Source organism: Dama dama, chromosome 8, assembly GCF_033118175.1.
Source record: "Dama dama isolate Ldn47 chromosome 8, ASM3311817v1, whole genome shotgun sequence".
Lineage (NCBI taxonomy): Eukaryota > Metazoa > Chordata > Mammalia > Artiodactyla > Cervidae > Dama > Dama dama.
Window position 1 is genome coordinate 632,990 of NC_083688.1, and position 26,349 is coordinate 659,338.

A 26,349-nucleotide genomic window follows, 5' to 3' on the forward strand; every position below is an offset into this window, starting at 1 on the left:
CGGGCTTCCATAACCAGCGATTCTCTGGACCCACCGGCCACAGGCTACGGGGCCTGGCCCCACCATGTCCCCAGGATCCCAAACTCAGCGAGGATTCAAGTCCAGAATCACAGCCTCCTGACCCTCACCCGCCCCCGGCCCCGGCCCCGGCCCCAGCCCCGGCCCCGGAAGGTGTTCCCTTCAGGGAGTGAACCCACCACTCACACATCTAACCCGCAGCCCGCTGAGCCCCCACTTCTAATCCTGAGTCCCTGATGCCTGCCATCTAGGCCTGCCCACGTGGCACTAGTGGTAAAGAACCTGTCTGCCAAAGCAGGAAACGCTGGTTCCATCCCGGGGTCCGTAAGATCCCCAGAGGAAGAAATGGCAACCCACTCCCGCATCCTTGCCCGGAGAGTCCCATGGACAGAGGAGCCTGGCAGGCTGCAGTCCCTGGGGTCACAGAGAGTCGGACGCAACTGAGCCAGTTAGCCACAGGAGTAGGCCTTCCCAACAGGCCCGCCCTCACCCACTCACGGCGAACAGGGTGGGCGAGGGGAGGCTTCTACCCGAAGCCTTGCACGGGTGTCCCGAGGTACCTGGGAACAAGGCTGAACTCCCCTGTAGACCCCAAGGACCCAACCTTCACCGCAGCCCAGCTCTGCCTTCCCATTCCTTCTGCCTGGCCTCCCAACAGCCTTAGTGGCTTTTTGGCTGTTTCTCATCAAACCCCTTCCTCTACCTGCCACAGGGCCTTTGCCCAAGCTGTGTCTCACTCCTGCAACACTGATGAGTCGCTCCCCCGTCAGATGACAGATCAACCCCCCCCTCCTGAGCAGAGGCACCCCGTCCCCCGTCCCCAGCCATGGCCCCGGTGGCGCCTCTCCCCCTGAGCCCGTCCACCGCGTGGAGACCGGGACAAGCTCGGCTTCAGCCCATCCTCCGTTTTGCTCACTCAGCACAGAGCCAGGCTCAGAGCAGCTGTTCAGTAAACATGTGTGGAATGAATAAACTAACACACAGTGGATTCTCCTGGGAGACGAGCCAGGTGTGGGGGTTGAGGTCTCCTGCCTCTGGGGCCATCCTGCCTGGGCACAGGGGTCTAGGCCTGGCAGGGGACTCGGGCTGGGAGGGGGACTGAGATGCCCTCAGGCCCCCTTGCCTCGCCTCAGGCCACTTGCCCCTTAGACTCTGAGTCCTATCAGGCAGGACTGAACACAGTCCAGGGGTTATTTGCTCCCCAGTGCTGGTTTCTCAAATGAATGGGTGGATGAGTAACTACCTGCCCCCCACCCACTGCTGGGAGAACAGTGGGGGTTTTTGTCACTGGGAGTGCTCGGGACCCAGAGGCCCCGCCCAGCCCCCCCACCCTCCCTAACCGGCCCCTGCCCTCCCTAAGCCGCCCCTGCCCGCCCAGCCCCCCTGCCCTCCTTAAGCGCCCCCTGCCCGCCTTAAGCCGCCCCTGCTGCCAGGCGCAAGCCCACTAGGGTGTGAGAAGGAAACGCCTGGCTGGTGGCTCAGTGGGTGAAGCATCCCGCGGCAGGGCAGGAGCCCCAGGTTCCATCCCTGGGTCGGGAAGATCCCCTGGAGAAGGGAGGGGCAACCCACTGCAGTGTTCTCGCCTGGACAATCCCATGGACAGAGGAGCCTGGTGGGCTACAGTCCACAGGGTCCCAAGAATCGGACGCGACTTAGTGACTAAACCACCACCACGCTTGACAAAGGGGGACACTGAGCCCCAAGCTACTGCCTCTGGATATTGACCCCCAGACCCTCCACTTCTTCCACACGCCTCTGTCTTAGGGACGCGCGCACAGGTGGCAGCTCCTTCTGAGTGGGGTGGCAGGTAGGGCACTCTTGTCCCCATCTCCTTGGAGAGCTGCCCCTTCCCTGCCCGCCTCTGACACCACGTCTTACGAGCTGCACCCAGGCAGGTCTTGTCTTTGTTCGCTGCTGTAGCGCTGTACCTGACATGTACATGACTGCCCAGCGCAGGCAGGAGTGGCCAGTTAGGGGCAGAAGGGACTCACGGCCAGGCCTGGCGGTATCCTCCGGCCCCCGAGCAGCATCTGCCTCCTGAACTGCTGCTGAGACTCAGCATCCGGCGGAGGGTCTGTGGATGCCCCTGGTGTCACAGAGGATGCCCCTCCATACCCCACGTCCTGGTCCTGTTTGAGCCAACATTCACTGAGCTCCCACGAGGGCAAGCTGGCGGGGGGGGGGGGGGGGGGGGGGGGCGCCGCGGCTTCCAGAAATGAGGCTGGGGAGGGGCTTTTCTTTCCTGTCACCCCCGCCCACCGTGGGGGCCCAGATGACTGGATGACCAGCCGCATCTCTACGGCGGGGCTCGGCCAAGGCCCCACTGCTGGGATGACGTCAGGAGCACCCACCCTCCCCTGGGGGACAGTGTACATGGTTCTAGCTGAGCCTGAATCTTCATGTGAGGGAGGGGCTGGACCGCAAACACAGCCCAGGATGTGGCGGCTGGGAAGCAGGGAGCTGCCCCCGTTAACGCCTCATAGGCGCTGGCCTCCTCTGAGACATCCTGTTCTCTCTTGTCTCCACAGGAGGGTAGAAAGGTTAAGAGCGTAGACTCTGGGGTCAAAGTGACCTGGTCCCAGCTCTGACTATGTGCTGCACGACCTCTAAGCCTCAGGTTCCGTATCTGTAAAAGGGGCACTGAGAACTCCTTGGTGGTCCAGTGGTTAAGACTTCGTGACTTCACTGCTGTGGGCCCGGGGTTTGATCCCTGGCTGGGAAACTAAAATGCTGCAAACCGCGTGGCACGACAAAAAATAAAACCTGAAAGAAGAAGGGGAGGAATGGTACACCACAGTCCTAAGGATTAAATGACGATACATAAAAACGCTGAACAGAGCACTGCGCCCGCGCGTGAGCTGGAACTATTACTGTCAGAAGAGGACACGGACGCGCAGAAAGGGGTGCTCCACCGTCATCTGAAAAATTCAGGGGATGCCAAGAACAGACACACGAGAGGGTACCCAGGTCTGTGGTGTCAGGCAGCAGAAAGGCACGGCCAGGAAAATAGGACGACTTTATTCGCTACGTGGACAGCGGCTCTGCCTGGGGCGGTGGCCGTCGTCTACATGGAATGTCTGGAGTGGGGGACGCAGGTAGCTAGCGTCTACCCGGGGGAAGGCGCGGGCTCGGGGCTGCGGAGGGGCTCTGGGGTCCGGTCGAGGCTCAGAGGCAGCAGGTCCAGTGTGCAGGGCGCGGGCCGGCGGGGGGCGCTACTTTACCGGCCCGGCGGGCAGCGGCCACGGCCGCTCCGCCAGCTCCCGCTCCAGCTGCTTGAAGCGCTTCTTGGAAGCCCGTTTGGGTCGGAGCTGCCGCAGGCAGCCCGGGAGGTACTGGTCCAGCAGGCTCTGCGGGGACAGGGCGGTGTGAGGGGCAGCTGAGGCCGAGGTCCCCCCCACCTCCAGGGCCCCCCAACCCCAGCCCTGGGCGGGCCCCACCTCCAGCATGAAGGCCGCAACGACGTTGAAGGCGACCAAGCCCAGCAGCAGCAGCTTGAAGCGGGTGTTGGTGATGCTCTTCAGCGTCAGCGGCCCCTGCAGGGGCCCCGGGGCCAGCACGAGGCCCACCAGGACGGAGCCCAAGAGCACCAGGGCCGCCAGGAAGGGCACTGGGAGGGGACGGAGCCCGTCAGGTCAGGGGGCCCCACGGGCACCAGCCCCCCAGCCCATCGTCCAGCGCGCCGCCCCTATCCAGCACGTCCCCCCGTCCAGTGCATCCCCCACGTCCAGCGCATCCCCCCACCGTCCAATGCATCCCCCCTCATCCAGCGCGCCCCCACCGTCTGCGCGTCCCCCCCTCGTCCAGCGCGCCCCCGCCGTCCGCGCATACCCCCCTCGTCCAGCGTGTCCCCGCCGTCCGCGCGTCCCCCCCTCATCCAGCGTGTCCCTGCCGTCCAGTGCACCCCGCCTCGTCCAGCGTGTCCCCGCCGTCCAGCGCATCCCCCCTCATCCAGCACATCCCCCCTCCGCCTTCATCCAGCGCATCCCTGCCCAGCGCGTGCCCCAGCGCAGCAGCACCGTTGGTGTACAGAGGCCGGCGGAAGGGCGCCCCCTTGGACACGGCGGCGGCCAGGATGAGGTACTGGAAGCTGGACAGGGAGAAGACCACCGTGTTCTCATAGTTGGGCAGGTTGTCCGGTGCGGGCACGGTCCCGTTCAGGGGCACGAACCTGGGGGCACAGCGCCTGGGGTGAGGGAACGCGGGGAGGGGGACAGGCCGCAGGGGGGACGCGGACCGGCTCCCGTTACTCACCAGGGCTGGGCTACAGCCAGAAAGTAGCCCCCCAGCTGCACGCCGGCCACCAAGGCCACCTGCAGCAGCAGGCTGCCGAGCACCGGCCCGCTTAGCAGGGACCCGGGCGGCCGCGCCCGCCCCAGAGCCCGCGCCGGCCCTGTGCGGCTCATGAGCACGGCCACCGTGGTGGTGATGACCAGGTCCACGGCCAGGAACTGCAGGTCGCCCAGGTTGGTGTTGACCTGCCGGCGGGGAGGAGGCAGGACAGCTCCCAGTCTGCTGGGAGGACCCACCCTGCCCTGAAAAGCTCTGCTGCGTGAGGTGTCCTGGCACCCTGCCTCTCCGGAGCCCCGTGCAGGTCTGGGGAAGGTGTGCCCGCTGACCTGGGCGGCCTCCATCTGATGGGAGCACCCAGCCTGAAGGCGGTCCTGGAAGACCCAGAGCTCCCACCCTCCCAAGGCTGTGGGTGGACACGAGGCAGAAGCCAGCTCAAGGCTTCCGCTGCCCGTGGCATCACCTGCTTCTGGGGGGTGCTCAGTGTGTGCTCCCAGCAGAGAGGGGACGATGCCTGCTGGCAGGATGCTGGGGGCACAGCTGAGGTCCGGGTCAGGGCATGTGGGGAAATGTCGCTCCGTGGGAGAGAGGCCGCCGCCTCCTTCACCCCAGCCCGGGCTCTGCCTTAGTCTCCCTGCAGGTAGAAGCTCCCAGGGAGTTGGTGGGGGGGGCAGGTAACGCGAGCCCAGGACAGCTGCTCTGGTTTCTGAGGACCTACTGTGCACCAGGGGCTCAGCGCTTTCACCATCTCAGACAATCCTCGCCTCTGAGACCCACGGTGCCCACGCCACGTGGCTAGAGCAGAATCTGCGGCCACGCCAACTATCCCAGAACCTGCTGGCTCCTCACCCCCTGGCCGAGGGCCCAGGAGACGCTCACCGTGTATAGGATCAGCACAGAGATGAACTGGGTCAGGCTGTACAGGGCCATGTACTTGAAGACGCTGAACGACGTGTCCAGGGAACAACGGCCTTCCCTGGGGAGCGGGCATGGTGTGGGGGGTCCAGGCCCCGCCCAGCACCCCCCCGGCCCCTGTTGGCACCCGGCCTGCCTTACCTGATGACCATGGGCACACACTCGATGCTGGCCACACTTGAGGTGAAGGGCGAGACCACCGAGGCCTCGGCCTGGGAGAGCGAGATGCCCACGTCCGCCGCCTTCAGCGCCCCGCAGTCGTTGGCGCCATCCCCGCACATGCCCACACAGTACCTGGTGGGACCGGAGGGTGGGCAGCCCGGCTCACCCACCAGCTCTGGGCCCACAGGGGCCTCTGTGGCTGGGACACGACCCCCCGCCCCGGAGCCTGCAGGCACAGCAGGGGGCTAGCTCCACCCCCTGCCCGCAGGGTGCCTGGGAAATGCTCGGGAATGGGGTGCCGTGTGCCCCAGCGAACAGGTGCAGTTATGGTGTCTGCAGGGCCTAAGTTCACGGACGCAGAGGGCGGAGAGTACTAGGCCATTTTATGAAAGGGTCTTGAGCACCTGTGCGTTTCGGTATCTGCAGGGACTCTTGGACTCCGTCCCCTGCAGATACCAAGGGCTGGGGTGCCTGTTAGCAGGACGGACCCAGGGCCCACAGGCCAGCCGCCCCCTTCGGCCCACCCACAAGCACTCACTGGAGCTTCTGCAGTTCACACACCAGCTCTGTCTTCTGCTCGGGCGCCATACGGGCAAAAACGGTGCCCTGGACCAACACCTGGGGGCGCAGGGAGGTGGGAGGGGCTGAGGCAGCCCAGAGGAGGCAGCTGAGCAGGCGGGGGGTGGGGTGGCCGGGGGACCCCGGGGCGGCCCTACCTTGGGCAGCAGCTTGGGGAAGTGCTTCACAAGGACACCGAAGCTGGACCCGCTCAGGGCCAGGTGGCTGGACCGGGGGTCTGGCTCCATGGTGTAGCTGGCGGCCTGGTCAGGATCCTGGGGGCCCGGGAAGCTCAGCTCAGTGCCCCCTGCCCCCTTGAGAGCTAGGGCCTGGGGCAGGTGACACAGGGGTGGGGGCGTGGGGGGCTGTGGCTGGAACTCGGGGTCAGCCTCACCTGGGCCCCGTTTGTGGCTGCGAAGGACTCCACTGGCTGGAGCTCAAGGGAGGCAGGCTGGCCCCGCTCGGGGGGGGCGGCATGAACGATAACCAGGTGCTCCTGGGGGCCCACCATGCCGCAGCCCTGGGCCACTGTGACCGCCGTCTGCAGGTTGTCCCCTGGGGGTACAGGGCAAGGTCAGGGTCCGGCTGCCGTTGGGGGGCCATCCTAACCCTGACGTGTGTATAGCGGGGAAAACTGAGGCTGGACGGACTCCGTCCACTAGGACTGGCTGAGCGAGCTCAGGCAGGGTGCCAAGGTCTCTGAACCTGGGTCTCCTCATCTATAAAACTGTGTGTCAAAGGGCCTAGGATAGGGCTTCCCTGGTGGTCCAGTGGCTAAGAATCTGCCTCCCAACGCAGGGTCACGGGTTTGACCCTTTGTCTGGGAAGGTTCCACGCGACATGGGGCAACTGAGCCCGTGCGCCGCAACCACAGAAGCCCACGTCCTGAGGCCTGCGAGCTGCGACCACTGAGCCCAGCGCGGCCACCGCTGAAGCGCGGGCTCCCGGAGCGTGTGCCCCACAGAGGAGCTACAGGAGCCCGCGCACCGCAGCGAGAGCCACCCTGCTCGCTGCAGCCAGAGAGCCTGACACAGACCCAGAAACGACGCGCAGCCAGGATGTGGGCCAGCAGACGTTCAGGGTGGTCTCAGGGGAAAGCGGGGGAGTGGGTTCCAGTTCCACACGTACTATTTAACGCTGTGGGGTCTGCTGGGAAGAGTGTGTGTGTGTGGAGGGGCGGAAGCATGAGGGAAAGGACACAAACCTATTGAGCCCTTCCATGTGTCTGTGTGTGCGCTTGTGTGTGTATGTGTGTGTGTGTGGAGGGGCGGGAGCGCGAGGGAAAGGACACAAACCTATTGAGCCCTTCCGTGTCCCCCTGAGTGCAGAAACAAAGACCCAGTGCAGCCAATAAGCAAACTAGTTAAGTTTTAAAAACTGGTCTTAGGAGAAAGTGGGGAGCCTGGGTTCGAGTTCCACACATACAATTTAATGTTGTGGGACTCTGCTAGGAAGAGTGTGCACGTGTGTGTGTGTGTGTCTGTGTGTGTGTAGGGGGTGGGAGGACAAGGAAAGGACTCAAACCTATTGAGCCCTTCCGTGTGTGTGTGTGTACGTGTCTGTGTGTCTGTGCACATGTATGTGCACATGTGTGCCTATGTGTATACATGTGTGTATATGTGTGTGTACGTGTCTGTGTCTGTGAATGTGCGTGTGTGTACATGTGTAGGGGTGGAAGGACAAGGGAAGGACACAAACCTGTTGAGCCCTTCTGTGTGTCTGTGTGTCTATGTCTCTGTGTGTCTGTGTACATGTGTATGTCTCTGTGTGTGTGTGTGTACATGTCTGTATACATGTCTGTGTGTCTCTGTGTATGTGTGTGGGTGTACGTGTCTGTGTGTACACACGTGTGTGTGTACATGTCTGTGTGTCTGTGTGTGGGGTGTGTCTGTGTGTACATGTGTGTGTGTACGTGTGTGTATGTGTGCATCTCTGTGTGTGTCTGAGTGGGTGTACGTGTCTGTGTGTACACGTGTGTGTGTGTGTGTGGGTATCTGTATGTGTATGTGTGTGTACATGTGTATGTCTCTGTGTGTATGTGTGTGTACATGTCTGTGTGTCTGTGGGGGGGTGTACGTGTCTGTGTGTACACGTGTGTGTACGTGTGTGTATGTGTGCATCTCTGTGTGTCTGAGTGGGTGTACGTGTCTATGTGTACACGTGTGTGTATATGTGGGTATCTGTGTGTGTATGTGGGTCTCTGTGTGTATATGTCTGTCTCTCTCTGTGTGTACGTGCGTGTGTATCTCTGTGTGCAGGGGCTGGAGGACAAGGGGAGGACCAAAACCCACTGAGCCCTTCTGTGTCACCCTGGCTGGGGTCTTTCCTCCTCCAAGAACCGGGAGGCCATCCGGGCTGACCTGCCCTTCCGCCCTCAGGGGTGCTCACCCAGCGGGTGGGTGCCCGGCTGCCACTCCTGCCCTGCCTCGCGTCCGTCCTCCATCAGCTGGGGTGACAACTATCCCTCAGAGGGAACCGTGAGGATACTGGAAATGTCTGAAGAGGACCAGACCAGGAACAGAAGCCCAGCAGAGACGCCCCGGAGCGGACACCGGGCACCCTGCCCTCTCGGGGCCCGCCCCGCCAGTGGTACCTACCTGTCACCATGACGGTGCGGATGCGGGTCTTGCGCAGAGCCTGGATGACGCCCGGCGTCTGCGGCTTCAGCAGGTTCCGCATGACCAGCAGCCCCAGGAGACTCAGCTCCTGCTCCACCGCGTCCCTGGGAGGCAGGTCTGGGTCAGAGGCCGCGGGCCATGCGCCTCCCCAGCCCCCACAGGGCACCGGGCCTGGCGCTGCATGCGCGAGGCGGGCGCTTGGTCCCCACCTGGGCAGTTGCTGAACGGCTTCCAGGCTGGCTGGGACGGGAAGCGGCTTGCCCGCGAGGGCCACCACGCGGTAGCCTGCAGCGGTGTAGCTCTGCAGCCTCGGGGCGAAGTCAGCAGGCACTGCCGGGGGACAGGTGGGTCAGGGGGCGGGGTGGGGGCAGGGGCTGGGCGCCCACCAACCTGCAGCCCAGGGGCCCCTTCACCTGTCGCGGGGTTGCAGAGACTGGCCACCAGCTCGGGAGAGCCCTTGACGCAGGCCTCGGGCTGGGCGGCGCCAGGCCAGGCCACCACCACGCTCATGCGCTGCAGCGCTGACAGGAAGGGGAAGCGGCCAAGGATGCTGACCGGTGCCGGGGGCTCCTGCAGGGCCAGAGGGCAGCTGAGGACTGACTGGTGGGCCCCCACACCCCCACGCCCCACGGGCGCCCCCGAGACTCACCATGCCCTTCAGGTGGGGCTCCTGGGGCGGGGGTCTCATCACCGCCAAAACCTGGGTCCCACATATCGCGTCTGCAGTTGGCCCCTCCTCCAGGACCTGGGAGGCAGACAGAGGATGCGGGCATCAAGGGGCCGAACGCTGGCTTGGCCTGGGCAGCCAACCCTTGGGCCCAGGAAAGAGGCAGTAGGAGAGGCTCGAGTTAGACCCGTGGAGGACTTCCTTGATGGGAGATCGGATGGAACAGACGTCACAAATGTGGGCTCCAGAGTTGGAAGGACCGGAGTTCAAACTCTGGCTTTGCCATTTACAAGCTAGTTGGTGACCTTGGGGGCTTCCCTGGTAGCTCAGAGGTTAAAGCGTCTGCCTGCAATGCAGGAGACCTGGGTTCAACCCCTGGGTTGGTAAGATACCCTGGAGAAGGAAATGGCAACCCACTCCTGTATTCTTGCCTGGAGAATCCCATGGACGGAGGAGGCTGGTGGGCTACAGTCCACGGGGTCGCAGAGTTGGACACGACTGAGCGACCTCACTTTTACTTTCACTTGGTGACCTTGGACACGTTATTCCAAACCTCCCTGTCTCCTCCCAGTGAGGCAGCTCTTAAGCTCCCGCCCCACCCCAGATGAGGCCCCTGCAGCAGAGCGCTGGCACGGGGTCGGCACAGGCCGTGGCCTCTGCTGTTCTTGGTGGTGGGTGAGAGAGAAACCCCCTGGGAGTCCCACAGTGGAGACCAGGGGGGCTCAGGGAAGGCCCGGGTACCCAGAGGCGGGGGCGAACCTGCTTGGGCTCCTCACCCAGCCAGTCGACTCCACCATCTTGAGGTCCATGGGGTCGCCCACCAGGGTGTCCCGCAGCCGGCTGAGGGTGTGGCAGGCGGCCAGTGCCCGGAGCAGGGGCCCCACAGGCAGGTGGTGGGGCTCCGAGACCAGCGGCAGGAACTCCTGCCCCTTCAGGGGCACCACACCCATCACATCCAAGCTGTCCTCAGTGAGGGTACCTGTCTGCAGGGGGCAAGCAGGCAGGTCAGTGGCGAGTCCTAGGTGAGCTGTCCTGCTGTGCTGGGCGCCCACGTCGCTGCTGGGGGGGGCCCTGAGAGCCCCAGGAGCCAGGGCTGGAGCCAGAAGAGGTCTCTGTGCTTCTGGGCCTTTGGTAAAGCGGGTCCCTCGGCCAGGATGCCCCCTCAGGCCCCGGGGCTTCTCTGGCATCATTCCCTCCAGGGAGCCTGCTTCCTCGGGGCTCCCACCCACAGCCTCGTTATACCTTGCCACTTGTCCACTGTGGCACCAGAGGGCCTGGCTATGCCCGGCTCCCAGGGAGATGAAGGAATGAATGATGGATGAATGGGGTGAAAGGATTCATGCATTTCCCGCACTGTGCTTCAGCGGCTCAGTTCCACACTGGCCCTTTCACGAGCCTGGGAACTCTGCGATCTGACCACGCTCCACTCTTTCAGTTTACATAACACCAGGGGCTTCCCTGGGGGTGCAGCGATAAGAACCCGCCTGCCAGCGCAGGGACACAGGCTCGATCCCGGGTCCGGGAAGGTCCTACATGGCGTGGGCCACTAAGCTCGTGTGGCACAAGTACTGAGCGTGCCCTGCGGCGGGAGACGCCGCGCAGAAAGGTGCCTGAGACAGGAGACGCCCCACAATGAGAAGCCTGCACACCGCCAAAGAGCAGCCCGCTCGCTGCAACGAGGACTCATCACAGCCAGAAACAAACTGCGCGGATAACATGCAGCCTGCTCACCAGGGCTGCCAGCCCTTGGTCAGCCAGGGCTGCTCACTGTTTCCCATGGTCTGTTCCTCCAAGGAGCCAGGAGCCACACGGCGTACCCCCTCCGCCGGGCCAGCCCCGCTCTCATCGTGGTGGGGACAACCCCTCAAAGATCACCGCGGGACTCAAGGAGCCTCGACTGCCCTCTCTCTAAGGGCGTCCCCCCGCTGCCTCCTCCCATGTACCCCCTCTCTTCCCTCCCTAGAGCCCATCGCCATCTGCAGCTCTCCATGGTCCCTGCTTCACTCATCCTGGTGGCGGGCACATTTCTGAGGGGCTGATTGCCGGATCCCCCGTGTTGCCAGCAGCCCTGGGTACCCAGGGGCTTCCCAGGTGGTGCTATTGGTAAAGAACCCACCTGCCAATGCAGGAGACAGAAGAGACACAGGTTCAATCCCTGAGTGGGGAAGATCCCCTGGAGGAGGGCATGGCAACCCGCTCCAGTACTCTTGCCTGGAGAATCCCATGGACGGAGGAGCCTGGCAGGCTACAGTCCATGGGGTCGCACAGAGTCAGACACAACTGAGCGATTTAGCATGCACACTGGGTACCCAGTAGGCCCTCAGCAGTCTTCAAGCAAATTAGGTGATTTCAGACATTTCGAGTTTCAGAACATGAGCACAACACAGGTGGAGTGGAGGGTGGAGGGCGCCTCTGAGTGTCTCCCTCCCAGGACACAGGGTGGGGGCCAGTGCTCAGAGCAGGGGCCACAGGCTGGCAGCAGGGACCCTGGTCAGCGCTGCGGGGTGAGCGGTGTGTGTGGGGGGCCCGACCGTGACATCGGCGTCCCCGCGGCCCCTACCTTGTCGAAACACACCAGCCGGAGCTTGCCGCCCAGGTTGATGCGTGGCGGGTGGATGCAGAAGACGCCGTGGCTCTCCAGCCGGCTCTGGGCGTAGAGCGTGCACATGGTCATGGCGGCCGGCAGGGCGGGCGGCACGGCCACCGTCACCACGTCCAGGGCCCGGATCACGATCTCACCCAGGGGCACCTGGCGGGAGGCGCTGTCAGGGCCAAGGGCCAGCCCGGGTGGGCCATGGGCCCCCCCGGAAGCCCTCCAGCCCCCCAGGCTTACCTGGTTGCGGAGAAGGATAACAATGCTGTAGACGGTGCCGAGCAGAGCTGGGGAGACAGGAGGGGCTCAGCAGGGCTGGGCCGGGCTCCGGGCCCCTGCAGGGCGGGGGGTGGGGGGCCACTCACCCACGACCGAGAGAGCAGCCACGAACTTCATGCTGTGCTTGTAGAACTTGAAGCTCAGCGGCCGGGGGTGCAGGATGGAGCTCACCAGGCCCCCCTTGGCTGTGCAGAACCCTGGGAGGGGAAGCAAGGGTCAGGAGGGGTCACCTGGCCCGCCCCCACACCTCCCACAGCTCTGGGGGTCAGTGATCGCCCAGCTGGGGACCCACAGCTCCTGCCCAGACTTCACAGGTTTACTTGACACAGAACCAGTAACACCAGCTACAAGCTGGGTGGTTTACTTCACATCCAGATTGCAGCTCTGGCTGAAAAGAAGTCCAATCTGGTGACACTGGGACCCCTTCCCACGCGGCAGGGGCCTCCTGGGGAGCACAGGGCCGCTCTCTCCCTCAGGGGGTCCTTCCTTCTCACCAAGGTCCCGCCCGCTGCGCCCAGCTGCCCCCCGGCTCTGTGTCCCCTCTCCCCCGGCTGCTGACCCTGGCGTCCCTGCCCGAGTCCCCGCCTCGCACCTGTCTGCGTCACCACCGCCAGGACGTGGGGTCCTACGAAGGCCCGGGCCTGCAAGATGAGGGTCCCGCAGAAGAGCGTGTGCCGCCGGTGGGCCTCCGGGAGGTAGGGCGCCGGGCCCTCGGGCAGGGCCGTCTTCAGCACTGGGACACTCTCCCCTGGGGGTTACATGGCATGAGGCCCAGGCGGCCCCCCGACCAACCAGATCGAGCCCTAAGCAGAGAACAGTTACGGAAGCCCTGGGCCTCATTCAGCTCTTCTAACTGCGTGTGAAGGAGTCACTGCCCCCATTTTACAGAGAGGAACACTGAGGCCCGGAGCGCGCAGAACACAGGCACAGTGAGGCAGTCTTGGCCCAGGAACCGTCTCTCGAGGGAGCTGGGAAAAGCTGGGGGGCCAGGGTCAGGGAAGGCACTGCTGTCTGTCCACTGGGGTCACTGTAACCAGCTGCGTCTCTCATGTACTCAAACCACCACAGAGACTGACTCCAGCCCAAGCGGCTGCCTCGAGGCAGCAGGGCCTCCCCGGGGCCTGTGGGGCGGGAAGCGGTGAGGTCAGGACGGTTACCTGAGAGCAAGGGGGAAGAGAGCTCCAGCTAAGATGGTTCTGAAAGGCAGAGGAGCTCAGCGGCAGGGGCAGGGGCTGACCTGTCAGGGAGCTCTCGTTGACCACGCACTCGCCGGCCACCAGGGCCGCGTCACAGGGCATCAGGCCACCCTCCTGGGGCAGCACCAGGCAGTCTCCGGGCACCAGCTCGCTGGAGTCCACCCACTCCTCTGCGGGCAAGCCGGGGGTCAGCAGGGCTGGGGGGGCCACTGCCTCCTCCCCTCCCCCAGCCTCCCTCCTCCCCGGCTTCTTACCTCCCCCAGGCCTGCACACGCACACCCGTACAGACAGCTGGACCATGTCCCTCAGGGTCTGGCTTTGCTGTGGGCAGGCGGACAGCAGGGCGCAGGTGGGTGGAGGTCCCGGGGACGCCCGCCCTGTCCCTGCCGCCCCGCCCACCCACCTTTCTGGTCCTGTAGACGGACAGGCAGATGGAGACAGCGGAGACGAGCAGGATGCACAGGGCATACCAGTAGTAGTGGTCGGCCAGCCACAGCGCGATGCTGAAGGCCTGGAACCCATAGTAGGGGTTCAGTGCCTGGGGGGGCGGGGAGGCAGCGTCAGGGCCCAGGGCTCCCCGGGGGTGACCAGCTCCAGGCGGGGCCTCCTGTGACCCACAGCAGAGGGACCAACGGCTCCGAAGGACGGAAGGCAGACCGGCTCCTGGTCGGTCCCACCCTGACTCCCTTGGCCCCACTCCCTGCTCTAAGGGGACACAGGTCTGCAGGCCAGGCCCCCACCACGCACACTGTCCGCCTGTCACACAAGGGTGAGGGCAGCTCTGCAGGCCGCTGCTGCCAGCTCCACCGTGCCGCAGGGGCGCCGGGGCACGGAGGGCTCAGTCTCTGCCTGACGCCCCGCGCGGCTGACGGCCCGCACCAGGCCGGGCTCCGGGCCTCCCCTGTCTCGCCGGCGTCCGCCCCGGCTCAAGGGCCGTGTCAGCCCGTACTCCCGGTGTGTCGGGCACCGGCTTCCCTCCATCCCGTGTAACCCTGCCCATCTCCCCCAGACGGAAGCTCCAGTTCCTCGCGTGTGAAAAGTGTCTCTGCCAGGAGGCTGTGGGAGCAGGAAGGTGGGCAAGGCATGCAAGGACCCAGGCGCTAGAGCCTGGCTCTCAGCAAGGCGGGAGCCCTGGCCATGTGGTGTGTCGTGGCCTCTGAGCCCAGCCTGGACCAGAACTCCGATCCCTCTCCCTGAGCCGACCGGGGTGGGATCTGAGTCATCTCCACTGCGGAGAAGAGGACAGCAGGCAGGACCTGCCTCTGCTAAGGGGCCCAGAGAGAGCAAGCCCCCGGTCCAGGTCACACAGGGCCAGAGCTGGGGCGAGGCTGGGACAGCCCTACCTCGTCCACCAGCAGCTGGGGATAGGACTTGACCGGGACGCTGATCACGTTGGGGCCATAGACGGCCTTCCTGTAGGTGGGTGACAGAGCCGTCAGATGGGAGGCAGGCAGCTGGGCCCTCTGGCGGGGATGGAGCGCCCCACTTCACAGCTGGGGAGACTGAGGCCAGGGAAGGCAGGAGACTGGAAGCAGGCTACACCCCAGGGTGCAAGACAGAGGCCCAGCCCTCAGGCAGCTCCCACCTCACGGTGTGGTCCTGCAGGCTGAGGCCAGCGCTGGAGCGGCGGAGGTCATCACAGGTGCGGCTGTGGTCCAGTAGGCTGGGGGAGGGGAGGGGGGCTTGAGCGGGCGGTGGGGGCTGAGTGCCCCTGCTCCTGGACCACCTCTTCCACCCCAGCCCCCTGGAGAAAGCGCGTCCCACACTAACTCTGGGCTTGAAAGAAGTGAGTGTCAGTCGCTCAGTCATGCCTGACTCTTTGCCACCCTGTGGATGGCAGTCCGACAGGCTCCTCTGTCCAAGAACACTGGAGTGGGTTGCCATGCCCTCCTCCAGGTGATCTTCCCCACCCAGGGATCGAACCCAGGTCTCCTTCATTGCAGGCAGATTCTTTACTGCCTGAGCCACCAGGGAAGCCCTAACTTTCCCCTTTTGTTCCTCTGATTGGGCCTCAAACCCTGTTACCCAAGAAAAACAATGCGAGATGACGAAAATACTTAGCAGGGACAACAGCTGCTATTGTTCAGGGACATTTAGTGCTGCTATTATTTACTGACATCAATGCCAGAATGAGTAAAACATGCATAACATATTTTAAGCATTGTTACAAGTCCTCCGTTAACAGTTTGTGTGCTTGCCGCTCTGATTTTGAAATACATATATATGTATATAGATAGATAGATAGATAAAGTTGGCATAAATTTTGTTAAAGCAACTCTTAAAAAAAGATGCCGCCTTAGGTAGGTCACTTAGCCTCTATGGCCTCAGATGTTCACCGGCAGGATGGAGCTGGGGACAGCACCACGTCCCGGGGCTGCGGGTGGGGTCGATGGGGGAAGGTCTGCACAGTGCTCAGACACCGACTGAGCCACAAACACGGCAGTTACTCCTGGCCTCTCCCAGCGGGGGCTCCTGGGGCATCCGCACGCCCGCAGGGCGCTCACCCCTGGGCGCGCTGCCTTTTACTGCAACCACGTGTGGTGGCTTCAGGGTCCTCCCGGCTGCGTGAGCACGCTCTGCACACGGCCCAGGAAGGCCAGAATCGTCCCCGAGGTCGCGCACTGCGTGACCAGTGACGGCCGGGAGAGGACGGGGACGGCCCCCCGGTTTGCTCCTTGGGTGAGGGAACCCCCAGGCGTGTGCGCGTCACTAGCTAAAGGGACCCCCAAGGCCTGCGCCCGGGGCGCCCACGACGAGCCCGCCACGCTGCCTCCTCTTCCCTGCCTCCTGTCCCCGGCGTCTCCTGGCGTCACCTTCCAGACTCCCTGCACCTGAATCCTGTCTTGCGGTCTGCTTCTCGGGGCTCAAACTCAGACACAAAGTGAGCTCGCGTTTCTCAAGCCCTTAGCAGGTGGCAGAGCAGCTACAAGACCCCGCTCTGCGCCAGGAGGTCCGCGTCCAGCGCTGCCACCGTGGGCCGGGTGCTGGGTCAAGCCTTGCGCCCCAAGCGCGTGCTTTGCATTCTAAACAGCGCTAGGATGGGGCTTCCTTGGTGGCCCAGCGGTTGAGAGCCCTCCTGCCAACGCAGAGAATACAGTTTCTAGCCCTGGTCGGGGAAGACCCCACGAGCCCCGGGGCAACAAAGGAAGGCGCCGCCCTAACTAGAAAACAGCGCCCCCAGCGGCGAAGACGCAGCACAGCCCGAAATAAACAACCGCAGTAAAACCCCGGACTCGAGGCCAGAATCCCCTTCACGACTTACTTACAAACAGAAACACTGAGGCCCTAGCAGGCTCCGTGACCTGCCCGGGGTGGCGGGGGTCGAGGCCTGGAGCTGAGAGCGGAGTCCACGCAGGGCAGCCCCCCACCACCTCCTCTGCCCGGCCCAGCGCAGCCGCGGTGCCCACCTGACTTGGCGGAAGGCCTGCTGGGTCTCCATCCAGACGTAGCGCTGGCCCCGGAAGACGTAGTAGCGCAGCCTTCGCTGGAGCGGGGACAGAGAGAGGTGTGCGCGTCGGGGGGCAGCGGAGATGGGGGGGGCGGGGGTGTGCACCTGGGGGGCGGGCAGCAGGCGGGCGGCGGGAGAGGGGTGGGAATGCAAGAGGTGATCCAGCAGGGACTCCCTGGGGCTCCAATGGCTGGGACCCCTCGCTCTCAACACAAGACCGGGATTCCACCCCTGGTCAGGCAACTTCGAAGAGATCCTGCGTGCTGCAACTAAGGGCCAGCGCAGCCAATAATTAATTTTAAAAAATGAATAAAAAATAAACTAAATTCAAAATAAGAAAGGTGATCAGCCGGTATCCTGGCCTCTTAGGAGAACCAGAGGTGCCTGGAGCACAGTGAAGGCCAGCTCTTACAGCAGAGGGTGTGAAACTGGGCCCTGGGACGGGCAGGGCGTGTCTGGAGCCCTGCTGTCCACTTACCGGCTCTTCGGGCCTGTGGAGCCCCGTGGTGTCCTTCCAGGCGTCCTCCGGCTCTGCCCCCACGGCCGCCTGGCTCCGGCCGTCCTCTGCCCGCGTCTGTGGGGGTGGCTGCAGGCTGCAGAGGGGCTGGGGTTACTGTGGACCCCAGGCCGGCCCAGCACCCCCCTGTCCCCAGCCACCCGGTCCCCACCCTGGGACGGGAAGCCCGGGTCGGTGCCTTCGTGGGAGGAGAGTGGGAGCAGGGCTCCTTGGAAGGGGGACGCGGCTGCCTCACCCGTCCGCACAGATGTCTTCCGTCTGCACTTGGACCATACAGAGCTGCCACGAACTATCCTGGAACACGGAGGCATGGACTCGGTCCGGGAAGCGATCCCTCCCCTCCCCGGCCCCACCCCACGGCCAGGTGGTCCCCGCTGGAGGAGGGAGGGATCAAGGATCTGGGGGACCTCCTGCCCTGCCCCATCTGCCCACTGCTCAGATGGGAAGGCTGAGGTCTAGGGAGGAGATGCTCCCATGTCAGGCCCCACAGAATGTCAGCAGCCAGGCTGCACCGGGAACCCAGGAGTTCTGCACCCCCGAGCCCGACGCACCGGCACCCACCGGCTCCAGGCTCGCCCCGCCCCGCCCACGCACCTCTCTGTCTCTTGTTTCGATGACGAGTGTTTCGGCGCGGGCCAGGGTGCAGGGCCGGAGCCGCAGCCGCACCCCCCACAGGGGCTTCCACCGGAACAGCAGCAATGGGAGCCCCGCCAGCATCCAGACCACGGCGTGATAGCTGATGGCTCTCCACGGACTGCCACAGTAACCGCTGAGCCTCTGCGCGGCGGGACGAGGCCAGGGCGGCTGGGCGGGCTGCCCCACCCCCACCCGGAGCTCGCCCGCCCCTCCCCGTCCACATGCGCGCGTGTTCAGTCACATCCGACTCTCTGAGACCCCCCAGGTCACAACTGCAGCCCGCCAGGCTCCTCTGTCCGTGGGACTTCCCAAGTTAGAACACTGGAACGGGCTGCCATTTCCTTTCCAGGGGATCTTCCCGACCCAGAGATCGAACCCACGCCTCCCGCGTCCCCCACGGCGGCAGGCGGGTGCTTAACCACTGCGCCCCGGGGACCCTCCCCCCCCACCCGCGTACCACGGATGAAGCTGAGGAGCTGAGGGGATCTGCAGATGTCTCGATCGTCAGGGTCCCATAACCGGCGGGCGTGCTGCCCACGAGCGGGCTGCTGTCTGTGGGCAGAAGGGGAAACGTCCTTAGTGGGGGGCTCCTCCTCCTTCATTAAACACGACTTAAGCTGATACACCCAGCAACTTGAGTCTTCCCGGCTCTGTTCTCCACGTCCTGCTGGCTCTCGCTCACAGCGTCTTTCTTCCTTGTGCCCCCGCTGATTTCTGACTGGCTGTGGCCCAGAGTCAGGGCCCCGGGCCCGCCCGGCTTTGCCAGCACCCACACATCCAGCCGCTGGCTTCCTGGGAGCGCTGCGCCCCACTTGGCACCTGGTCTCCACCCCAAGGGCAGGGACAGGGCTCTTCATCCTTGATTAACCTTCACGCCCAGCACAGGCCTGGCCGTGAGAATCCGCTCACACTGAGAATCCGCTCACACTGAGAATCTGGACCAATAAAACGTTAAGGGCAGCCTCACTGTGAGAGTGAAATGAGGGGGAGGAGGGAAGAACCCCATCACTGGGGGTGGGCTGGGGGCGGGGAATGAGCTGAGCAAGCCCCCAGGGCCCAGGTGAACAGCGGGCAGCTTCCTTCTGTGAGGAAGGGGCCCATTTTAAAGATGGGTAAACTGAGGCTCGGGGAAGCATGGTGGGCATTTCTACTGCAGAAATCATTCTTCTCCTGCTTCCCCTACTGTAGAGCTATGGTCCTAGCAGAGCAGGCAGACAGGGGGCGATCTGGGGCCCTGGAAGGGGTAGGACTCACGGCTCCCAGCCTCTGCCAGGGTTTTCTCCAACTGTGGTCCCTAGACCTCTTGGAGAAGCTGTTAAGACATGACAATGCCCGAGCCCCTCCCAGACCCGCGGGCATGAAGGCGGTGGTGCTGGGCAGCTGCATGCTTCCCGGGAAGAGCTCGCTGCAGGGGGTGGGAAGCCGGGCAGGTGGGGAGCAGCCTGCTGAGTTTCTGGGCTCCCTTCCCCGCCTCTCCAGACAGAACCCTGCAGAGGCCTGAGCTAAAGGTCCCACCCAACAAACCCAGGGTGTCCCAGGCAGCTGATCCTGTCGCAAGCCCCAGCCCCTCAGGGGCTCTGCCCCCAAACACTCAGGTTTCTGCAGTTGCTCCAAACCCCAAGGCAGCCAGGAGGGCCAGCGTTTCCCAAAGACCCACAACGTGTGAGCTCTGCTCCCGTTGCTTCTTATGTGAGTAACACAGTGACCCTGCCACATGAGCACAGTAACTACCCCCTTTTTACAGAAGAAAGTTAGGCTCAGAGACGTTAGGTAGGATTTTAAAGCCCATGAGATCAGACCAGACAGTCTATTCTTTCCTCTTCCGGCCCCCACGCCTCCACCTAAGGATGGTGATAATAATTACTACAGTAATGACCAGTCAGAACTGCCAACATCCATTAAGCACCTCCCGGCTGACAAGACTGGGTTGAACCTGCCGCAGGAATGAGTTCCTTTCACTCTCCAGCAACACGACGAGGAGCTGCTTATCTTTCCCGTGTGAGCAAACGGGGGAACTGAGGCTGAGCCACAAAGGCCCCCAAGCGACGGCGGAGCCAGCAAGTCACAGCCCAGATCCTGCGTTCTAGGGGCAGTGGGCACCATCGGAGAGCCCGGCACACGCCTGGGCTGCCTGAAGCCTCTCTCAACAAGATGACTCAAAACCCACATACACCCAGGCTCCACCACGGCCAATCCACCCATCCATTGGGTGACTCAGAAATCTATGGAGCTGCCACCAGCTCCAGGAAGGGCCTAGTCTGGGGAATACACACAGACACACACAGAGACACACACACACAGACACACAGACGCACGCACACACACTTGAAGCCTGCAGCTCTCAATCACCTGGGCCTGGTCAGCCTTCCGCCCCGGGGCTCACAGAGACCCCCGGGGGTGGTCCCGTTTGCTTCCTGGCCCCGGCCCAGTCGGCCTCTGAGGGAGGCTTGTCAGGACGTCATTTCCGCCCGTCCCGATGGCAGCGCAGACAGCAAAGGGCCCAGTCCTCTGCTCTCTGCAGGCGGCCCTCCTCTCTCTGCGGGCCTGTGCGCCTCTGTGGCTGCAGGTGGGGAGCAGGCGGCTCGCCCTGGCCCAGGACACTGGGCACTCAGGACCCATCCAGCCTGGCGGCCTGGCTCTCGGGGCCTGGGCCCCCGGCAGGCTCAGCCCTTTTCCTGTTCCTGCTTCAAAGACCACAGTCCCTGCTGGCCTTCCCATCAGTGCCCCTGCCAGCCCTGGAGACCCGCCTCCTGAGGGGGCAAAGCGGGTGGTCTCTCCCCTTCAGGGCTGACCACAGGTATAAGGGGAAGAGCACCTCAAGGGGGAATTCCCTGGCGGTCCAGGGGTTAGAATTCTGTGCTTCCTCTGAAGAGGGCACTGGTTCAATCCCTGGTCGGGGAACTAAGATCCCCTGCAAGCTGCAAGGTAAAAAAAACCCCAAAACCACCACCATAACAAACGGGGCTGACACAGGCCAGGCACCGTTCAAGGGCTTGACACACTTCGATTCACTCATTCCTCACCACACTGTCAACTGGGAACTGCTTTTATCCCTATTTTACAGATTAAGAAACTGAGGCCCGGAGGGGTGGAGTAAGTCGCCCAAAGGGCACGCAGCCAGCGGGTGGTGGGATGTGATCCAGGCGGTGTGATTGCAGGGTCCCCGCTCTTAACCGCAGCACCATGCCTGCCATCACTGCTGTCCCCATTGGTGACCTTTCACAAGGGCCTCAGCCTCTCCGGCTTCCCCCTCTCCAGGATGGTAAGCCCGAGGCAGCCGGCCCAGGGGGTGTTTGAAGTTCCTGAAGCGTGGCCTGCAAGTTCCTGAAGCGTGGCCTGTGCAGGAGGGCGTCACCAGCTCCTCTGCCAAGGAGGTGTGGCTTCCGCCCCGACCCATTTCTCGGGCTCCCTTCCATCGACCCATCCATTGACCCGTCTGAAAACCCATAGCTGTGCGCGCAGCAGCCACCCCGCGGCCTCCACACCCCCAGGCCAGGGGCCGGGCTGGGAACGGGGCTGCAGCGTGGTGCCCACCAACTTGTCTTACAACTGGAAAGGGCATTACTCCAAAGTCCTCTCTGCCCACTTCCCGCCTCCGCTGAGAGCAGCGCATCAGGCCTGCACAGGCGTCACCCGCTCCCGCTTACAGCACCTAGAACCTACTGAATGAATGAATGAGTGAAAGGCTGCAGACCTCGGCATAACAGGGCAGGGAAGCAACGGGCAAGGGTCGCTGAGTCCCTCTCCGGCCCTGGGCCAGCTGGCAGGTGCAGAGGGACCAGCCTCGTCTTGAAGGGCCCCGCTAGAGCCCACCTGGAGCTGCCCTCACCATCTCGCTTCCCCCGGGATCTAAACAATGTTCCCTCTGGAAGTTCTTCCTTGTGTCTATCACACACTCATCACTTCTCCCAGTCAACCTAGGGAAGGAGGAAGGCAGTTTGAAGGAGGAAGTCACATCTGTGGAACACTCTAGATTCCCAGCAAGGTCAAGTCCAGGGCCCGCTTTTGCAGGACACCTGTCAAAATACTCAGGAGGCTTTGTTTATATCTTCTCGCGTCTCAGGCTCCCCAGGGATGGCACAGGAAGGTCAGGGCAGCGTCTGATCTCTTTCGGGACCACTAGCTGCTTGAGATGAGCATACTTTCACAAATGACGGCATTCCTCTTCTCAATAACAGCAACCAATCTTCATGCATAACCCTCTGAGGGAGGGACTGTTATCATCCCACTTTACAGCTGGGGAAACTGAGGAACACAGCTTCAAGGTCCCTTGCCCAGGCTCATAGAGCTTGAAAGGGGTGAAGCTGGAAATGAGTGGGTCTGAATGAACACATTCCTCCCGTTCACCCTCACAGCCACCTCTCAGAAAGTAAGGATTAGGATCCCCATTTCAATGAGGCTCAGGGAGGTTGATTAACATGTCCAAAGCCACACAGCTCTGAGTGGTCAAGACTAGACTTGAACCTAGTCTGATTCCACAGCCCCGGGGCAATGCCACGAGCACTGCAGAGCTGAGGGCTGGAGTCAAAACCATTTGGGAACCTCTTGTTTCCTGCGGAAGCATTGGTTTCCTGCTGATGACCCGGCGGAGGCCCAGGGCAGCCTCCTCCCTCGCTGCCCTTCTCCTGCAGCCCAGAAGCTCCTCTCCCGGGCCAGGCTGAGTCAGGGACAACCTGCCAGGAGCTCCCTGATCTTTGGATCTGGAGTCCAAGAGCCACAGTCCCTCAGCCGGTCTGCACTCTAGAGTCAGGGCTGGGGGAGTGAGGTGGGAAACAGAAGGGAGGGGCCTGAAGGGTCTGAAGCTGCAGAGAGGATGCTCGGGTGTTGGTGGCCCTTGGCTGGGAAATGAGCACTCTCTAAACACCGGAGGTCTACTGGTCCCCTTCGCAGCAGACGGGATTTAAATTAGGTGGTCTCCAGACACACGGCTTGGAACAGGTGACTTGGATGGTGTGGTCCGTGGACAGGGGCACTGGGGCTTCCTCTGGAGGCCTGAAGTGACATTTGTACCCCAGGGCACTCCAGTCCAGAGATTCAGGAATCCTTGGCTCCTCCAGCTCCATTCATTCACTCAGCCCAAAGGAACACCTGCTCAGAGGCCCGGACGCAGCGACCTCCACGCCTCTCCCATCTGGACGCCGGTCTCCGCACGGGGAGGCCCGCGCCCGGGTTAACCCCCGGCACGGCGGCGCCGGGCGCTAAGCCGCCCGGGCTTTAGGAAGGCACCACCCCGGGCTCCCGGCCTCTCTGGGATCTGGAGTCGGGGCGCGGGTGCCCGGCTCGGGGGTGTCGGGGGGGGCGGCGCGGAGGCGTCCGGGGGCCGCTCCCGCGGTGGGGGTCTCTCAAAGACAGTGGACCGCGCCCGGGTCCCTTCTGCCCCGGCGGCGCGCTCACCTGCGCTCATGGCGGCTCCTCGCGCTCATCGCCGGCGCGGCCGTCGCGAGGCCCTGCGGTAGGGGCCGAGGCGGAAGGCCGGGGGCGCGGGGCGCGGCGGGGCCGGGCCGCCCGCAGCACCTGCAGGACCGGGAACAGGCAGCGGCCGCCACCGTGCCGCAGTCGGGTCTGCGCCCCCCGCGAGCCCCGCCCCGCGCCCCGCCGAGCCCCGCCGAGCCCCGCCCTCCGCGTCCACGCGCCCCGCGGGCTGCCGGGACTTGTAGTCCGAGCCGGCCTCGCCCCGCCCTCTGCGTCCGCGCGCCCCGCGGGCCGCCGGGACTTGTCGTCCGAGCCGGCCCCGCCGCGCGCAGGGCCTGGGCGCCCGGAGACAGAGGCGAGGACCCTGGGGCAGAGGCGCACAGAGAGGGGAAGACGGGGAGCCGACAGGACGACCCTCAGACGCATGAGCACAGGCGCACTCAGAGAACTAGTCCTCAGATGCACGCGCGAGTGCGCAGCCCTGCCCTGCCCTCCAGATTCGCGTGCAGGGTTGTGACACAGCTACACGAGGGCACCCGGGGAGACAGCGCGGCCTTGTTACACAACCACCTCAGACACACACGTGGGTTCGCACACACAGGCCAGACTCCCGGAAGGCAGACACTGCTCAGATTCACACACAGAGGTGATGCTTAGATACCAGACACCCACACCTGGGAGCCCGACCCTTAGGAGACACACAGCTAAGAGCAGGCCGCCACCCCGCCTCTCCATTAGGTACAAGGCACGCTGGTTCAAGCTGCGCGCCCTCTTCTAGGCTCTGTGACCTTGGGCAAGCCACTGGGCCTGGGTCTCAGGTTTCTTTCTTTTCTTTTTAAAGCATAGTTACATTTTATTTATTTATTTTTTGATGTGGACTATTTTAAAAGTCTTTATTGAATTTGTTACAATGTTGCTTTTGTTTTATGCTGCTTAGCTCCCCGACCCAGGGGTGAAACACACCCCACCCAAGTTGAAAGGCAAAGTCTTAACCACTGGACAACCAGGGAAGTAATTTATTGACCTTTAGGAGGGTGTCTGACGTGAGCAATACCTGCTTGATACTATTGTGAGGCTTACAAGAGGAAAAGTATCTAAAGCACTTGGGACAATGTCTGGCACCACTGGATAAATGTCAAAGGAAGAAGGCACACCTGCCCAGAGACTCACAGGCTCAGAGATGCCCCTGCAGGGCGCGGGGCGGCTCGGCAGTGACGCACAGAATGCTTCTGACGTGCCAGAGGAATGGCAGGGTTAGGGTTAGGGCTTCCCTGGCGGTCCAGTGGTTAAGAACCTGCCTCGCAGCCCAGGGGACGCTGGTTTGATCCCGGTCCGGGAAGATCCCACGTGTCTCGGGGCAGCTAAACCCACACAACACAACCACTCAGCCTACATGTTGCAGCCACTGAAACCCGTGTGCCTAGAGCCCGTGCTCTGCAACAAGAGAAGCCGCCGCAGAGGGGCCTGCGCCCTGCAACGAGAGAGACGCCCCACTCACTGCAACCAGGGGAAGCCTGGGCGCAGCAGCCAAGACCCAGCACCGCCAAAAATAAATAGATAAGAATTTTAAAATAAAGAAATAGAGGCATAACCTGGATCTCAGAAGCCTCACAGCTGCAGACAAGCCTGCACAGGTGGGAACAAGGAAGCCCCGGAAAAGCACCAGGGCTCCGGGCTTATATGCGGCGTTAGCACGTTGTCCCATCGTGACAGGCTCAGACATGGTGTCCCCTGACCTGGGGATCATGGCTTCTGGACTAAGGATCTCCAAAGGATTAGAGACCCCGGGCTCCAGGGCAAACCAGGAAGGGTCACATAGAGACCAGAACTGGGCCCAGTGCATCATTACGCATTTCTGCAATGCTAGGAGCTGCTCTCGGAGCTGGGAACAGAAGGGTGAACAAACAGACATGGGCGGCAGCCAGGGGCCAGCAGAGGAAAACTCCAGAGTAACCTAAAGGGGAAAGGGCTGCAAGGAGACAGAGCTGTGATGAGGAGCACTGGTGCGGGGAGAGACTCCAGGGGAAGGCAGAGAAGGCCTTGGCAGTGTCTGATACATACCGGAGACTCCGTCCATACGTTTGATGAAGGGGGCGGTGTTGGCAGGACTTGCTGATGAATGGGAGGTGGAGGTGCAGGTGTGGAATCAAAGGTGCCTCTCCTCACTGAGTTTGCTCTGAGCAGGTGGGGAGCAGGGCGCCGTTTGCTCGGCTGGGGCTGGGGGAGCAGGCTGCCACCGGGGGGTGGGGCCGGCTTCCCTCGGTTCAGGTGAGAAGACCCGTTTCTTCTGCAGACGCTCCAGGGAGGGCAGCCTACTCCTCTGAGCCCCCGTTTCCTCCCTGAGAACTTAGTAGTATGCCTGTGCAGACCACTTAACCAGGGAACCCTGATTTCTGTGGCAGGCTGGATGGCTGGTTTTGCATAAATGACTTGTTCTGATGCCCCTACCAGGAGACTGTGTGGTACAGTGGCAAAGGGCTGGGCCTGGCCCCAGGGAGACCTGGGTTTGGATGCGCATCAGCAGTGTCTACTGTGAGAGCTTTAAAAAGTCACTTTCCTCTCTGAGCCTCTCTCCTCATCTGTGAAATGAACTCTTGAAACGAGGTGGCAGGAGCCAGCTGCTTTCATGAGACCCTGGCACTGGACTAAATCTTCCTAAAAGCAGGGGGCTTGGGGACTGCATCTCAAGATTTGTCCCTTATTTTTGATATTGCTCTTTAGGGCTTCCCTGGTGGCTCAGATGGTAAAGAATCCACCTGCAATGCAGGAGACCTGGGTATGATTGCTGGGTTGGGAAGATTCCCTGAAGAAAGGAATGGCCACCCACTCCAGTATTCTTGCCTGGAGAATTCCATGACAGAGGAGCCTGGTGGGCTGCAGTCCACGGGGTCACAAAGAGCCGTACACGACTGAGTCACTAACTCTTTCAGTTTCACTTGGCATTTAAGAGACTGCAACCTCTGAGCCATCTGGGAAGGAGACACACCTGCCACATGGTCCACGGTCTTTATGGGAGGAGGCCAAAGGAGGCTTCCTTCCAAAC

At 62.8% G+C, this 26,349-nt stretch overlaps 1 protein-coding gene across 3 annotated transcripts; it reads right to left on the reverse strand.

Moving 5' to 3' along the window:
* Nucleotides 1-3,017: 3,017 nt before the first annotated feature.
* ATP13A2 (ATPase cation transporting 13A2) lies at nucleotides 3,018-25,398 on the reverse strand. 3 transcript variants are annotated; one of them, XM_061148015.1, is made up of 29 exons: nucleotides 25,368-25,398; nucleotides 18,352-18,446; nucleotides 17,853-18,035; nucleotides 17,494-17,552; nucleotides 17,220-17,334; nucleotides 16,701-16,777; nucleotides 14,879-14,956; nucleotides 14,637-14,706; nucleotides 13,697-13,804; nucleotides 13,548-13,614; nucleotides 13,335-13,463; nucleotides 12,690-12,845; nucleotides 12,184-12,294; nucleotides 12,059-12,105; nucleotides 11,786-11,974; nucleotides 10,002-10,208; nucleotides 9,208-9,303; nucleotides 8,972-9,128; nucleotides 8,768-8,888; nucleotides 8,538-8,662; nucleotides 6,335-6,495; nucleotides 6,099-6,215; nucleotides 5,921-6,000; nucleotides 5,362-5,514; nucleotides 5,185-5,281; nucleotides 4,270-4,493; nucleotides 4,035-4,186; nucleotides 3,456-3,625; nucleotides 3,018-3,365 (listed from the first exon to the last, which is right to left on the reverse strand). In XM_061148015.1, exons 1-29 carry the CDS (start codon nucleotides 25,381-25,383, stop codon nucleotides 3,231-3,233), a joined length of 3,495 nt encoding a protein of 1,164 aa, XP_061003998.1. In that variant the 5' UTR covers nucleotides 25,384-25,398; the 3' UTR covers nucleotides 3,018-3,230. The 3 variants fall into 3 exon arrangements, with proteins under 3 accessions (XP_061003998.1, XP_061003996.1, XP_061003997.1); XM_061148013.1 differs by having other exon boundaries at nucleotides 13,697-13,831; XM_061148014.1 differs by lacking the exon at nucleotides 25,368-25,398 and adding an exon at nucleotides 23,289-23,403 and having other exon boundaries at nucleotides 13,697-13,831.
* Between the last annotated feature and the right edge of the window lie 951 nt (nucleotides 25,399-26,349).